At 41.3% G+C, this 13,724-nt stretch overlaps 2 protein-coding genes across 4 annotated transcripts; one reads left to right on the forward strand and one right to left on the reverse strand.

Annotated features, from left to right (window-relative positions):
* Positions 1-1,627: 1,627 nt before the first annotated feature.
* Positions 1,628-7,303, reverse strand: LOC129837582 (ankyrin repeat and MYND domain-containing protein 2-like). 3 transcript variants are annotated; one of them, XM_055903866.1, is made up of 11 exons: positions 7,088-7,303; positions 6,537-6,601; positions 6,045-6,183; positions 5,816-5,914; positions 5,440-5,600; positions 4,849-5,063; positions 4,394-4,529; positions 3,867-3,995; positions 3,552-3,681; positions 3,146-3,305; positions 1,628-2,045 (listed from the first exon to the last, which is right to left on the reverse strand). In XM_055903866.1, exons 1-10 carry the CDS (start codon positions 7,152-7,154, stop codon positions 3,151-3,153), a joined length of 1,296 nt encoding a protein of 431 aa, XP_055759841.1. In that variant the 5' UTR covers positions 7,155-7,303; the 3' UTR covers positions 1,628-2,045; positions 3,146-3,150. The 3 variants fall into 3 exon arrangements, with proteins under 3 accessions (XP_055759841.1, XP_055759840.1, XP_055759839.1); XM_055903865.1 differs by having other exon boundaries at positions 3,122-3,305; XM_055903864.1 differs by lacking the exon at positions 1,628-2,045 and having other exon boundaries at positions 2,469-3,305.
* Positions 7,304-8,565: 1,262 nt separating this feature from the next.
* LOC129837199 (tetraspanin-13-like) lies at positions 8,566-11,717 on the forward strand. Its single transcript, XM_055903147.1, has 6 exons — positions 8,566-8,749; positions 9,429-9,596; positions 10,006-10,086; positions 10,354-10,467; positions 10,575-10,688; positions 11,496-11,717. Exons 1-6 carry the CDS (start codon positions 8,687-8,689, stop codon positions 11,568-11,570), a joined length of 615 nt encoding a protein of 204 aa, XP_055759122.1. The 5' UTR covers positions 8,566-8,686; the 3' UTR covers positions 11,571-11,717.
* The last annotated feature ends 2,007 nt before the right edge of the window (positions 11,718-13,724 follow it).

The following is a 13,724-nucleotide window of genomic DNA, read 5'->3' on the forward strand; positions in this document are numbered from 1 at the left end:
GCTATTCTGATATGATATGCCTAGTGTTTGATTGTCACACATTCCCACATTTAATATAACTGTATGCAGTATCATTATCTGTTTGTGATGTTGGCTACAGTACCTTGTTAAGTATCTCAGCATGGAGAATCTTGAAAAGTCTGGAATATTGACGAGTCCTCTACAATCACATTTTGTTAATTTGCATTCTGTGCATTTTATATAACATAATACTGGCATATACTGACATGATTGGTATTTTCCAACAAATTATAATTTACAGGTCACATCACGTCCACAGCCTTGCAGTGAATAGGGCCTCATTTGAAATACTTAAGTTATTGATTCCATAGTTATAAGTTATGATAAGACTACTTTTTGGCAAGGTAAAGTTGACAGACATCAATGTCCCTCATGATTCCATATTTCTGGAGAGCATCATGAAGGCCCTGTAGGAATATGCAGTGACATTCTAAATATCATTACATCTTCAAAATACTTGAGCAATCTTTTAGGTAAGATAAATTAAGTATAGTAATTCAGACAGGTCTATCACATATGACGGACAAACCAAACCAACCACCCTACTAGATCTACCTGGAGCCAGGAAACAACATTGCATTGCATGTTCTCTGTCTGAGTTTGTCTTGTTGTGGATCTGTGTTTTCCATCCTCAAGTGCACACATGCCTGTCCTTTTTATAGACTGTTCCCAGATCTGTTTGTGCTCTTGCCAAGTCCATTGCTGTCATTGTCAAGCCAAGTTTGGCATGACAATTTCACATGGAGTTGTTAAGAGAGCAGAAACAGGCTGTCACCCAGGCTACTGTCTTTACTGTATGTTTTCCATTTCTAGATGCCCTGGGACACCTAACCTGCCATTGGGTTCTTCTTCTGCACAAACACCAGATGAAGAGGCTGGAGGACTGCGTGGCTGAGTTGAGGAACTTGCAGCATCTCCACACTGCCAGTGAGTGAATAGGGATTCCACTGATACTGTACAGTCTAAGTCCCTCACATTTGACATGGTTATGTGAGGAACAACAGATATGACCAGTGGAGGCTTGTGGGGGGAGGTATAAGAAGACGGGCTCAATTTAATGGTTGGAATGGAACAGAGTCAAACGTGGTTTCCATATGTTTGATACCATTCCATTCATTACAATGAACCCATCCTCCTATAGGTCCCCCTCACCAGCCTCCTTTAGATTTGACACAGTATTGTAGATGAAAACTTGTTTGACAATTGCTTTTGCAGCTTTTTTCCCTGAATCGCTACTCACAACAGACCGGACATCGTCAATATGTGGTCCATAACTTGCTATCAGTGAAGTTATTGGATAGAAGAGGTATGTCAACAAATATTGAAATCATATTCCAAAAATTGGAAAATAAGCAACTAACTAGTGAAACTGTTACAATACATTGCTGTGTCAAGTCTGGGATCCTTGTTGAACCTAAAGTGATTCCTGGTTGACAGAGATGAAGCAGGAGGAGAGGAACAGTTCATTACAGCCGTTTTGTATACAACACCATTGTGTCCCCCAGTTGGCAGCCGGGCAGAGACTCCTGCCAGTAGAGAGACTGGCATCTATGAGGAGGGATGACACTTTGCTCAAGGTAAAATACTGTACCAAAGAAGAAGAGCATTTGCCTTATATTGCAATTCACCAGCTTTTTTAATCTATTGACTTGAAAATTGAGAAAATATGCAATCAATTTGATAATTTTCATCTGACTTGCAGTTCACTATGGATCAAGACAACATTCAAAGTAAGTCACAAATAAGGGTTATGGGTGATTATCTCTTGATACAAATTATGCAATGTTACAATTGAATGTATGACTCCTAAAGTATTAAACGTTCTCAATGTCTATTTATATGCGCTTCTCTGTGACGCTTATCTCTGCCCAGGAGCCCATTTGGTGAGATAGCAGATCCCAGTGTGCACAGACCCATGCAGAGATCCATCATGCAGTTCTCCACTGTGGACTGGAAGGCAATTTCCACCGCTGGGGGAATGGAACCAGCCAGGGGCCAACATCCTCACTGTCATGTTCGGATAACTGCACCAAAAACAAGAGGGGTGAATCTCAATTGTATTTAACTGATTCTTCATGTCCTCTCTCCTTGGCTTCTTCTCAAAATGCATTGGAGGAGAAGATCCCAGGGGAGGAACCTCAGATCAGAATCAGTTTTCTCATTACTACCACACAACAAACAGACACCCCAGGTCAATGTTACACAGTACATGATGACCTGGAGGAAGAACTCTGGGAGTCTGAATCCTCACTGGTCTACGTTAAGAACATTTCCCATGTGAGTGGAGTCTAGTCTTAGCCTGATCCCAGATCTGTTTGTGCCATCATGTCAACGCGGTGTCATACAAAACATTATTTTGCATGACAAGGAGTGGCAAGGTTTGGCATGACTGATACAAACAGACTGACACCCAGATGAGTAATCTGTCATACAATCAAAAGCACAGAGACAGTACTGTGGTGTTTATTCTGGTGTATTGCAATCCCAGTCATTTGACATCTTCGAAACATCAGTGTTCAACAAAAAAAAGCCACATTGTTAGAAGGATTTGCCAAATTGCCTTTTCAGGTTACAGTAACTTAAAAATAATTTTGTTCTTGGCCAATTCAAGCGACTTTACTGTATGTTTGGAAACAATGTCCTTTATCTATTAACTAGGGAAATTAAGGACATGAACAAACAGAATACCAATTAAATCTACTACTACTTCTTCTTTACATCACACTCCCTGAAGCACTTTCCATTATTCTTGAACAAAAACCACCGACATAATTATATTAGTGTACAATTTAACATTGGACATGAATGATGAAAATAAAACATGGAATAAAAATTCAAAAAGCATAGACACTCGTGACCCTAACCCTTCTTCCATCGTGTGCAATAGTGTTGCATTGCTTTGGTGGAAAACAATGTCAGATCATCAATAAATAAGGGATCCTTTCCCATGGGTTCAGGCCTTAAGCTTGTGTGAAGCTCCTGCGTACTTCATCCCCAGGTTAACTGTTGGGCATTACACGGCAGGCCTCCCTTAGACCTTCTAGGACAACAGTGTAGACCTGTAGTAGGGGAGACAGCAGCGTGTATAGGCATTGTGCACCTGTGTCAGACGTCCCTTACAGACCTCCTTCAGTTCTCTGTGGCTGGAGTGGTGGAGACGGGGCTGGGGGGAGGGGGGTCTGCTTGGTTGTCAGAGGTTGACGGGGAAGACGGAGAGTCTTCATTGGGTCCTACTGAGAGGTCCTGCATGGAGCCTGTCGCCGACTCTACCGCCTGGCTCTGCTCTGAGAAACACAGAAGGAGCCCACTGTTAACATGATGCCTTGTAACCCGACGCAATGGAAAGACGATTTAACCTAACTACCACTTTTGAAGCTGAAGCATCCTATTCAAAACCAAGCATCGTTTCGTAACCAATGTACAGTAGGTGTTTCATGTCATCCTTGGTCACTTAAAATTACAATGAGACATATACAAATTAAACAAGAGGGGACATGAAAATGTACGGCTCAAGAATATTTCTCCAATACCTTTCCTCTGTCGCTCCATCAGCTTGGCTGACTCTGCCTCGTGCTTTTCTCTCTGCTCCTGAAGCTGCTTGCAGACCTTCTTATGGGTGAACCAGTGCATTTTCTGGCAGGCTGGGGCACAGTAAATCACCTATAGGAACACAAAAAACGTTGCATGTATTGGGTAAGAAGAGAGGCCCATGCATCGGATGCAAGGATACATAATGACAGATTGACCATCGCTATTGCAGGTCTATGAATGATGACAGTGGACATATGAATATAGCATTTGACTGTATTGATATGAGTTACCGTAGAAACGCGCATTGTGCCTACCATTTTACAGATGGAGCATCTCTTCTCTGCTCCCTTCTCCCCACAGGTGGTACAGAACTCCGCATCCATGAAGCCCACCTGTCCTGTTATAGCCTGGGTCAAAACTGAGATGGCTGTAGGATCGTTACCCTGACCAGGACAGAAAGGGGAAATGGGAGACAAAATTCTAAATATACACAAGATATACAGTACAAAATGACACTAATGGTCAAAGATTAAGCCTAGTCTTGACCTAAAAAGGTATTTTAAAGGGATTTCCTCATTGAGCATGCTTTTTAGTCCATGACTAAGCTTAATCATTGTCTGGGAAACTGGGCCTAACAGTATAAACGTTGAAAAGGTTATTAAGCCCATAACATGAAACTATTACGAGTGGTGCTTCACTCAAACTGACGTTGCAAAATGAGTCTATATTAAATACAGACAGACATCACGAGAGAGAGCATGACTGTAAAAGCACTTTGTGACAAATATTGATGGGAAAAGAGGCTTTATAAATCAATTTGATTGATGACTGATTGACTCACAATCTCCACGGGAGCGATACTTCGGACCAGCTGCTGCAGCAGTGTGGCGTCGCAGTAGGGGAACTTGCGGATGCACTCTCTGATGAACTTCTCCTGAAACAGCGGGAAGCCGTCACTGTCCCGGCCCTTCAACAAGCTGTATGGGGACAGCAATGACATCTGGGGTTGTATGCATTGCAATACAGTACATATAACAATCAAAAACAGATTTAGTGTGTCAGAGTATTTCTACACATCATCAGTGCAGCCAGATATATGCATTTCATAGCAATTTCTTCCTTATCTTACCGACTTTTTGCATTGACATCCTCTGTCCGTCCAGTTTAATAAAAAATATCTATAAATAGTAATAATAATGTCCGGGAAACCAGCCCCATATGTATTTACATGTTCAAATGTGTTTACTCTACACATGTCTGGGAAACCAGCCCATACAGTCCAACCCCCTCGCTCACCTCTTGATGAGTCCTTCCAGCTTGTCGTCGCGCTCCTTGAGGAAGGAGGCACACTTCTGCAGCACACAGCTAATGTAGTGCATCTTCAAGGCCAGCACCTCATTCATGTCCTGCTGCTTCACACACTTCTCACAGATCAGCTCCATCACCCGCCGGCACTTCTCCAGGGCCTCCACCTCAGCCAGCACCGGGTTCTCCTTCACCAGAAGCACCATCTGAGAGAGACAGACAGAGAAGGGGGGGGTTCCCATTCACTATAAAAGGGTGACATAACAGCTCCATATGTAGGATGGATTGCCAAAGGTCACATAACCCACTATTCCCCAAAAAGCTATGCTTTATAAAAAGGTGACATAACGCACAGATAGGGTTATATTGGTGGGTGTCTGTCTTTGTGTTTTGCCTTTTACAGTTCGCCAACCGACTTGTCTTTAGTCGGAAAAGGTCTGCTTACTTTTTTTTGCCTGATATCCTTGCTGGTCTGAGTGGTCTGGTGTACACATTGCTTTGATCAAATATGCATCACTTAATATCTCACTCCAAACCCACTATTCCATATTGTGGCCCAGAGACAGCGGTGGTGGTTTTTACCTTGACGGGGTTGAGGTTGGTGCTCATGATGATCTTGTGGAGGGGTCCTGCCAGTTTGGGGGGCAGCTTGGGCTCCTTCTCCAGCCCCTGGCGTATGGTGTAATACTCCAGCTTGGCCCGCGAGAAGAAGTTGTTGATCACCGTCACACAGTCGTGCTGCCCTGGGGAGAGGAGAGGAGATACACCTGGGTGAGAAACAAGTTCCCATGTCTCACTGTGACAGAGGTTGCATTCATAAGGCTCCAAACAGAATGTGCCCTAATGAACACGATCAGAATAAAGGGTGGCAATGCCAATATGGAGTCATTCAAGTTTATTCTACGTCACAGACATCACATACACTTCCTGTTATGTGTGATATCCTTACTGTACTTACCGACAAACGCAGCCATCTGAGATGCTGTTCGCCCGACGGAGTTGACCACATCTGTCTCCGCTCCTGCATCTAACATCATCCAGGTGATATCAGTCTTACCTAGATGGCGGCAAGGCGGGGAGAAAAGAGTTACCGCACACAGTCAAATTAATGAATTCAACATGGGGCACCCTGATCTACACAGGGATATCCTTTCTCAGCAATATGAACAGTGAGAAAATATGCCTACCTGATAGCCCAGCGAACATTAGTGCCGTGTATCCATGCTCGTGTTCATTACAGTTCACATCTGCCCCATGTTGCAGTAGCAGCTTGCACATATCCACCTTGCCCTTGTATGCAGCGTGCATGAGGGGAGTCATCCCATTCTGAGGAGGAGAAACAGAACTGTCAGTAGTGTATGTTGTAGATATGCATCATTTAATTTGCCTATTATAGACAAATGATGCTGAATTAAATCTACATATAAATATTCCTCATTGTACAGCATTGTAGAGTGCACAATACAGGATAATGAGGTTGCGGAAAATAGCCTTTGCTAAACTGCGGAGTGCCTGGACTGGACTGCCTGCCTCTTGAGGAGAAGACATAGGCAATGTTATGAAACAAAAAGAGACATGCTGCCTGTGGTTTCCTTACTGTCCAGTTTGCAGACAAATTATAAGGAGCATAAATCAATCAAAAACGAATGTTACAATAGAATATCGTTGAAAAACCGAACCTCATCCAAACAGTTGACTCTGACATCCTTGCAGCCCAATAATCTTGAGGCTTCTTGAACATTTCCTGAGAAAAAGCATCAAAGGTCAATCATTACTTGTACATGCATGGGATTGGGGAGGGATTGTATCAAGGGATTGTATTGCATTGAAAGTTATGAACACTGCCACAAGTTAACCAAGGCTTGAAACAACCAACAGTTGTCTTGTCTAGAAAACTGTTTCAGCTATTTCATGAACTGGCAGCTAGCTAACATAACGTCTAGTAGTACTGTACAATACTAACGCTAGCAGATTAGAGATTTTTATAACTATCAGTACTAGCTTGGCTAGCTAGCTACAGTAGTTAGCAAGTTTCCTTCCAATGCAACTTGCTGGATTGAGCTATAAGTTAGCCATATAGTCACCATCATTAGAAACATAATTTAACCCATTACATAACGTACTAGTTAAATGTGAAATCGTACAGCAATCTCAGATATCTTATCTAGACTACAGTAACAAGCGTACTGTCTAGCTAACTAGCATTAGCATTAAAGTAAAGAGGATTTACCTGCAGCAATAACTACGAATAATTCCCTCTCGGTGGAAGATAGATCTCCCTTCTTCGGGGCTGACATATTGGCTATAATTGTGTGTAAAAAAAACAAACAGTCAACGACATAAGACAAATAAGGATAATTGTGAGTGAAACTAAATTATAGACTATAACGTTGTTTGGTTTTCATTCTGAAGATTTCTGGCTGGCTGTTGGGGTTAAACTGGTGTTTTCAGACTGTACCACGTGTTTAGTACAGGGGTGGGCATTGAAATTCATATTAATTCATTCAACTTTTTCTCTTCCATTGAATTCATTAACACAGAAAGTAAATAATATGTATAGATATTATTGCAGTATACAAAATTTCAACACCTTAATTATTTATCATAATACGAACCGCTTTCAAAGCCCATTCTCCCCCCTTTTCAACATTTGTTAGCAGTTCAACGGAAATCTAGAAAGTTCATTCTTGATATGTTGAAGGGCTTAGACTGTACGTATTTTATACATTGTTCCTCTAGCCGTCAGTGTTCTTCAATATGTTTTAGTGAGGTATAATTCATCACATTTATCCTTAAGCACGAGTACACTTTCATAACTTGAATAACAAATATTAAGGTGTTTTATTGAAAAGCAATAGTGTTGTTTATCAATGTCCAAATTAGAGGATAAAGGTTAAAGATTCATTAGTGTCATAACCAGTCATTATATGCTCCCATTGTTTCAAAAGTATTTTTCCTCATCAAAAATAGATTTTATTTTTATTTTTACGGCGAACAGTTTAAAAACTGCAATGTTTTTGTAGGGGTTTACCCTACACAAATAGATTTCAGTTTTGAAACGACAGTAAAAGTGCAGTAACTGCAGTCCACTGTGTTATTTTGGAGCAGTAATTACAGAATAACTGTAGCGTACTGCAGTTGAACTGCAGTTATACTGCACTCTAACTGCAGTTACACTGCAAAATTACTGCAGTAAAACAATTAATCTATTTTTGGACATAGTATTTGCAGCATACTGCACTCTGATGTCAATCTTTTTTCGTAAGGAAATATTTTATGTGAAATGTCTTACAGTGCAGCCTAGTCCTAGTAAACCTCCAGAGTGGCGCAGCGGTCTAAAAGGCACTGCGTCTCAGTGCTAGAGGTGTCACTACAGACCCTGGTTCGATTCCAGGCTGTACCACAACCTGGCCGTGATTGTGAGTCCCATAGGGCACAATTGGCCCAGCGTCGTTCGGGTTTGACCAGGTTAGGACTGTCATTGTAAATAAGAATTTGTTCTTAACTGACTTTCCTAGTTAAATAAATGATAATAAATAAACATACACAGTATCTGGTGATTAAAATAACACTTAGGTAATCACTTGGTTCAGCCATCACACATTTCTTTAGCTGCATTTGCATATGTGAAGTCATCATTTCAAGACGACCAATCAGGTAAATTGAAAACCTATTTCCCTGGACTTGTCCCTCCTTGGAATCCTACACACCTGTAAAACGCCACAGTCAGTGTTTTTCATTCAATGATAAGACTTCTTACTTTTCCAACTCGGATACATTTGAGTCTGATAATTGCTTTGTTCGAGAGGATAAAAAACGAATATCGACAATGGTTTGCGGAGGATTTGTTTGCACGAAGAATTCCCTATGCGCTCTGAACATACTTTATGTTGTAAGTACCACGCATAGATGTTTCCATAGGGGTACGAATTGTTTTTGATGATCGGCTATTAATGAAAGTACTAAAGCCAACATGATTCTAGTCAAGAATGATATAGCCAGGGCAAGAAGGCTATCATGCAAATTAAGTCGTTGTGACACCTATCAAAATGATAGTAGGCTACATTCCAAACAGTTGCCACAATGTCTCTCAGTTAATGCAAAGTCTAAACTATTGGTTCCCAACCAGGGGTACTAGGACCTCTGGGGGTATTTAAGAAGCCTCATGATACCATAAGCCTACTTGTAAAATGTACTTATGGGATTACTTCAGGGTTACTCGGGCAGAGCAAATTTATGTTGGTGGTACAGTAACCGAGAAAGGTTGGGAACTACTTGTCTAAACCATATCTGTATAGTGTGATAAATTATCGTCATGCAATTAATGTATAATATAATCAAAATACTCAATGTGTTACTTTCTAAATGTCTTAATACATATTGTATTAAATGTATCTATTTATTTCATCTTAACATCTGTCTGAAGACTTTAATCAACCTGAAGGTTGTAGCCTAAATATGAGATGTTGACTTTGCCCACATCAAAGAAATCAGCATGAAGTGTCCTTTTAAGTGCTTTTCCGTTCCTAGTGGACTTCTGTCCGTCACTTTGTATTGTGCTTGGTCTTCAGATGGTGAGCTTGCTGCTGATTGGCGTAGCTGCTTGGGGTAAATGGTTTGGCCTGGTCTCCAGTATTCGGGTGGTGGCTGGAGTCATTGGCGTGGGCATCTTCCTGTTATTTGTGGCCTTCGTGGGCCTCTGTGGAGCCCTGATGCACCACCAGGTCCTGCTGTTCTTTGTATCCTTCAATCAGGAGTAGGGTGAAGTTGCCCCTAGACACTGAACTTCGGTCATGTTTTTTTGCATTTTCCCAACTAATGGTTAAGATTAGGATTGGGGAAGGTAAGCTGATCCTAGATCCACTCACTTTTTATCACCTTCATGTGATATGATTGTTTTTTTGTGGTTGTAATGTTTTTATTCATGTCCCCTATCATTACATAGTTAAGTGAATACAAACTACAACACAAGACCTACTGAAACAGAGGAGTTGTATACTAGAGGATCTTAGTCTCAATGTGTACCCAGACTATTCTTAACTGCTATTGTCTCCCTTTATGAACAATTCTCTTTCAAATACACAGCCTAGCGTTGCCTAGTTTGTTTCCAGAGGGTTGTCACATGTGAGCTTCCTTAGTTGGCCTCAGTACATGATTATCCTGTTCCTGGTGTTCATGGTGCAGCTGTCAGTGTCTGCCGCATGTCTGGCTATCAATAAAGAGCAGCAGGTACGTGACAAAATATTATGTGTATAATGTGATTCATGACCACTTAATCTGTAGAACACCTTAAATAAATACTGGAGATCATTCATACTTTCCTTCTGTGTCCTGTATTAGATATTTAACAAATGGATAAGGCACAACATAAATGGAAAGTGTGAATAATTTCCAGTTGATCTCAAAGAAGCACTCTGATTGAAGACATGCTGAATGAGGCTCTGGTCACAGAATTCAAATCTCCCTGCACTGCTTCATCCATTTCTCCCACTTTAGAAAGAACTCCTAGAGGTGGGCTGGAACAAGTCTGAGGCGACTCAGAAGGATGTGGAGAAAACTCTAAACTGCTGTGGCTTCTTCCATCCAAACTATAATGGCACCTGTGATGCGGTAAAGACTCTGGCTTGTTATCAGTAAAAACGAGCAACATGTTTGTCAGATAGTGATGGACATATACCTTCAATTATGTCCTGTCTACTTGCTTCCTCACACTACAGGACTGTTTCTCCAACCCATTATCCTGCGATCCTTGTGCTCCAATCATCCAAAGTCATGCTGAGGAGGTTTTACGCTTTGTGGGTGGGATTGGATGCTTCTTCAGCTTCACAGAGGTTAGCAACCTGCTGTAGCCTCATAGCAATGCACTGGCTATGGGTAGAATTTGCTGTGTAACATAGGAATCCCACAGCCTTTTACTATGTAAATTGGAACTGAAAACAGAACACTTTGTAGTGGGGACTTTTAATGTCTGCAGTTTTATATTATGTCATCGACACACTCGACTTTTGATTTTTACTTTTTGGCTTCAGAAATTATTTCAACAATTCCAAATCTATTGATATCTACACTGAGTGTACAAAACATTATTAACACCTGCTCATTCCATGACTGACTGACCAGGTGAAAGCTATGATCCCTTATTGATGTCACTTGTTAAATCCACTTCAATCAGTGTAGATGACAGGGGGGAGACAGTTTAAAGAAGGATTTTCAAGCCTTGAGACATGGATTGTGTGCCATTCAGGGAGTGAATGGTCAAGACAAAATATTTAAGTGCCTTTCAATGGGATATGATGGTAGGTGCCAGGCTCACCAGTTTGAGTGTGTCAAGAACTGCGACGCTGCTGGGGTTTTCATGCTCAACACTTTCCCATGTGTATCAAGAATGGTCCACCAGGACATCCAGCCAACTTGACACAACGTTTGGACACATTGGAGTCCAACATGGGCCAGCATCCCTGTGGAACACGCCACACCTTGTAAAGTCCATTCCCCAATGAATTGAGGCTTTTGAGGGCAAAAGGGGGTGCAACTCAATATTAGGAAGGTGTTCTAATGTGTTGTACACTCAGTGTATATTGTGCTTTAGTATTAATTTAATTGCATATTCAGCCATATTTTTTTCCATCTAATTTCAGATCTTGGGAGTGTGGCTAACACACAGATACAGAAATCAGAAGGATTCCCGTCCAAACTCTGGTGCATTTCTATAACTAGCCTGTTCATAAACTCAACTTTGCACTGTCATGCATTTGTATTTAGATTTTTGTATTTAGATCCTGTGACTTATCAACGACTAATGTTTCCAATTCAGATATTTCCATTGCTATGATAATATAACTATGCGTTGATATATCTAATACTATTGACTGTTTTTTGAAAGTCAGTGAAAACAAACAATTCAAATATTGAGTGATGGACACTGAAATTGAGAGCAGTTACTTTAAGGTTACATTTGACTGAGGTCACTGATTGGAGTCGTGATCAAATGTCATAGGCACACCTTATGCAAACAGAGCACAGGCAGAGCGTAATGATTCCTGGTAAGCTGTCTGTGGATTCCCAGTTTCAAACCCGGCTTTCTTTGGGTACCTACACAGTGCCGTCTTTGTTGCGTGTATGGGGGGGTGGTACTAGATGTCACACGGGATGCCAACAGATTCAGCTTTTTCAGATTCAACTCTACTAAAGTTTAGATAGAGTTGATCACTTCACAGGACATGCACCAATACAAACATTATGCTTTTTTGTCTGTGTTTCTAAACGGTTAGGCCATATCATCCTATTCATTTGAGATCTGAAAGCGTCAAGCATTACACAAACTGAATTCGTATCAGTTCATATTACAACCCATTTCTAAACATCTAGTTTAGGCTATTATCACTCACACTGACAATGTCACAACCAAAAAATACAATTCTCAAAATGAGATTAAGGAAGAAAATAATTTACTGAGGTGATTTCTTCACTGGAAATGGGGTAGTGTGACTTCAATGCTTCATCCACTCACACTAGTTCAACTGTTCTCCAGCGAACATTGGGGTTTGCATAGAAACTTGCCCTGCCCCATTTGGCCAACCCCCTCTGAGATCTACTTTAGATAGAGCACAGTGAGTTACAATGCAGTCTTATGACCCATAAGAATATGTAACTCAGTGCCATATTAGTCACGCCTAGGGTACATTCCTGCCTTTCAAACAGGATAGGAACCAGGAACCGACTGTGTATTCCCTTTCATTCTTCTATAGGCTGCCCAACCTGTTCCTGAAGGCATCACTATACGTAAATCAATGTTAAAGCTAAACAAACGGGCTCTTATATTTGTATGATCAACTTAGCACATGTGGAACAAATGTGAGCTGTTCTGTGATAGTAATGTGTTGCTAGTGTATAGTGCCACTAGCTGTCAGCGGTAACATGTTTCACCATGCGAATGACCGTTGTCAAGCCCATAGGCCAGTGGTCACCAACCGGTCGATCATCAAGCATTTCTGTAGAAAAGCTAACGATAAAGGCTTTCGTGCCGTTTGTGTTGCGCTGTTGGCGGTATGCGCACTTGATTCAGAAGCCCTGCGCACCGGGAGCCAACGTGTGCCAATTTCGAACCATTTCATTTGTCTAAAAAGACAAACTCCACCTGACGGGGAGAATCTGGGGCTAAATCGAGTGCGCCTACTGTGCTGGCCAATCGGATTGCTCAAATCGCCGTGCTTGCATGCTTCCACGACCCCAGCAGCAACAGTTGAATCCTATCCGACGTAAGATTTCATAACGTTCAAAACCATGACTACAGAGACTCAAAGAATACAGCAAAGAGCTGCTGTTTTATGACTGAATTAATGTAACATTTTTGATTCAGCACTGTCAATCTTTATTCAACACTTGCAAAACAAAACGCGCTTCTCCATGCTTTCACTCCCGCTGTATTTATTATTAGCAGGTCGCCTATTTTTAATATTTAACTTTCTCCGGTCATAGGAACAACACGAATTTGTGCACGAGTTAGATGTGTTGCGAATGCGTTTCGCCATCAGGTGGAAGACTAGATCCGACTGGGAAAAATCGTTTAGAACGGTCATCCAACTTGAAATATCTCACTGGCATATTTCTAAACCTCCGACTTGAAAGCACCATTACCATCAGCCCAGTAAAATAAAAAAGTTATTTCACTTTATGCTCAGCTGTGCCTTCCAATTCCTTCCCCAATCTATTGGTTATCTATTTTCTATTCAAAGCTCGAAAATGAAATATAATCTGGTCTAAGAACAATATTGGCAGGGCATGCATATAGGGGAGGGTCGTCCGGGTTTGGCTGGGGTAGACAGTAATTGTAATAAGAATTTGTTCTTAACTGACTTGCCTAGTTA

This window comes from Salvelinus fontinalis, chromosome 38 (genome assembly GCF_029448725.1).
Source record: "Salvelinus fontinalis isolate EN_2023a chromosome 38, ASM2944872v1, whole genome shotgun sequence".
Classification (NCBI taxonomy): Eukaryota; Metazoa; Chordata; class Actinopteri; order Salmoniformes; family Salmonidae; genus Salvelinus; species Salvelinus fontinalis.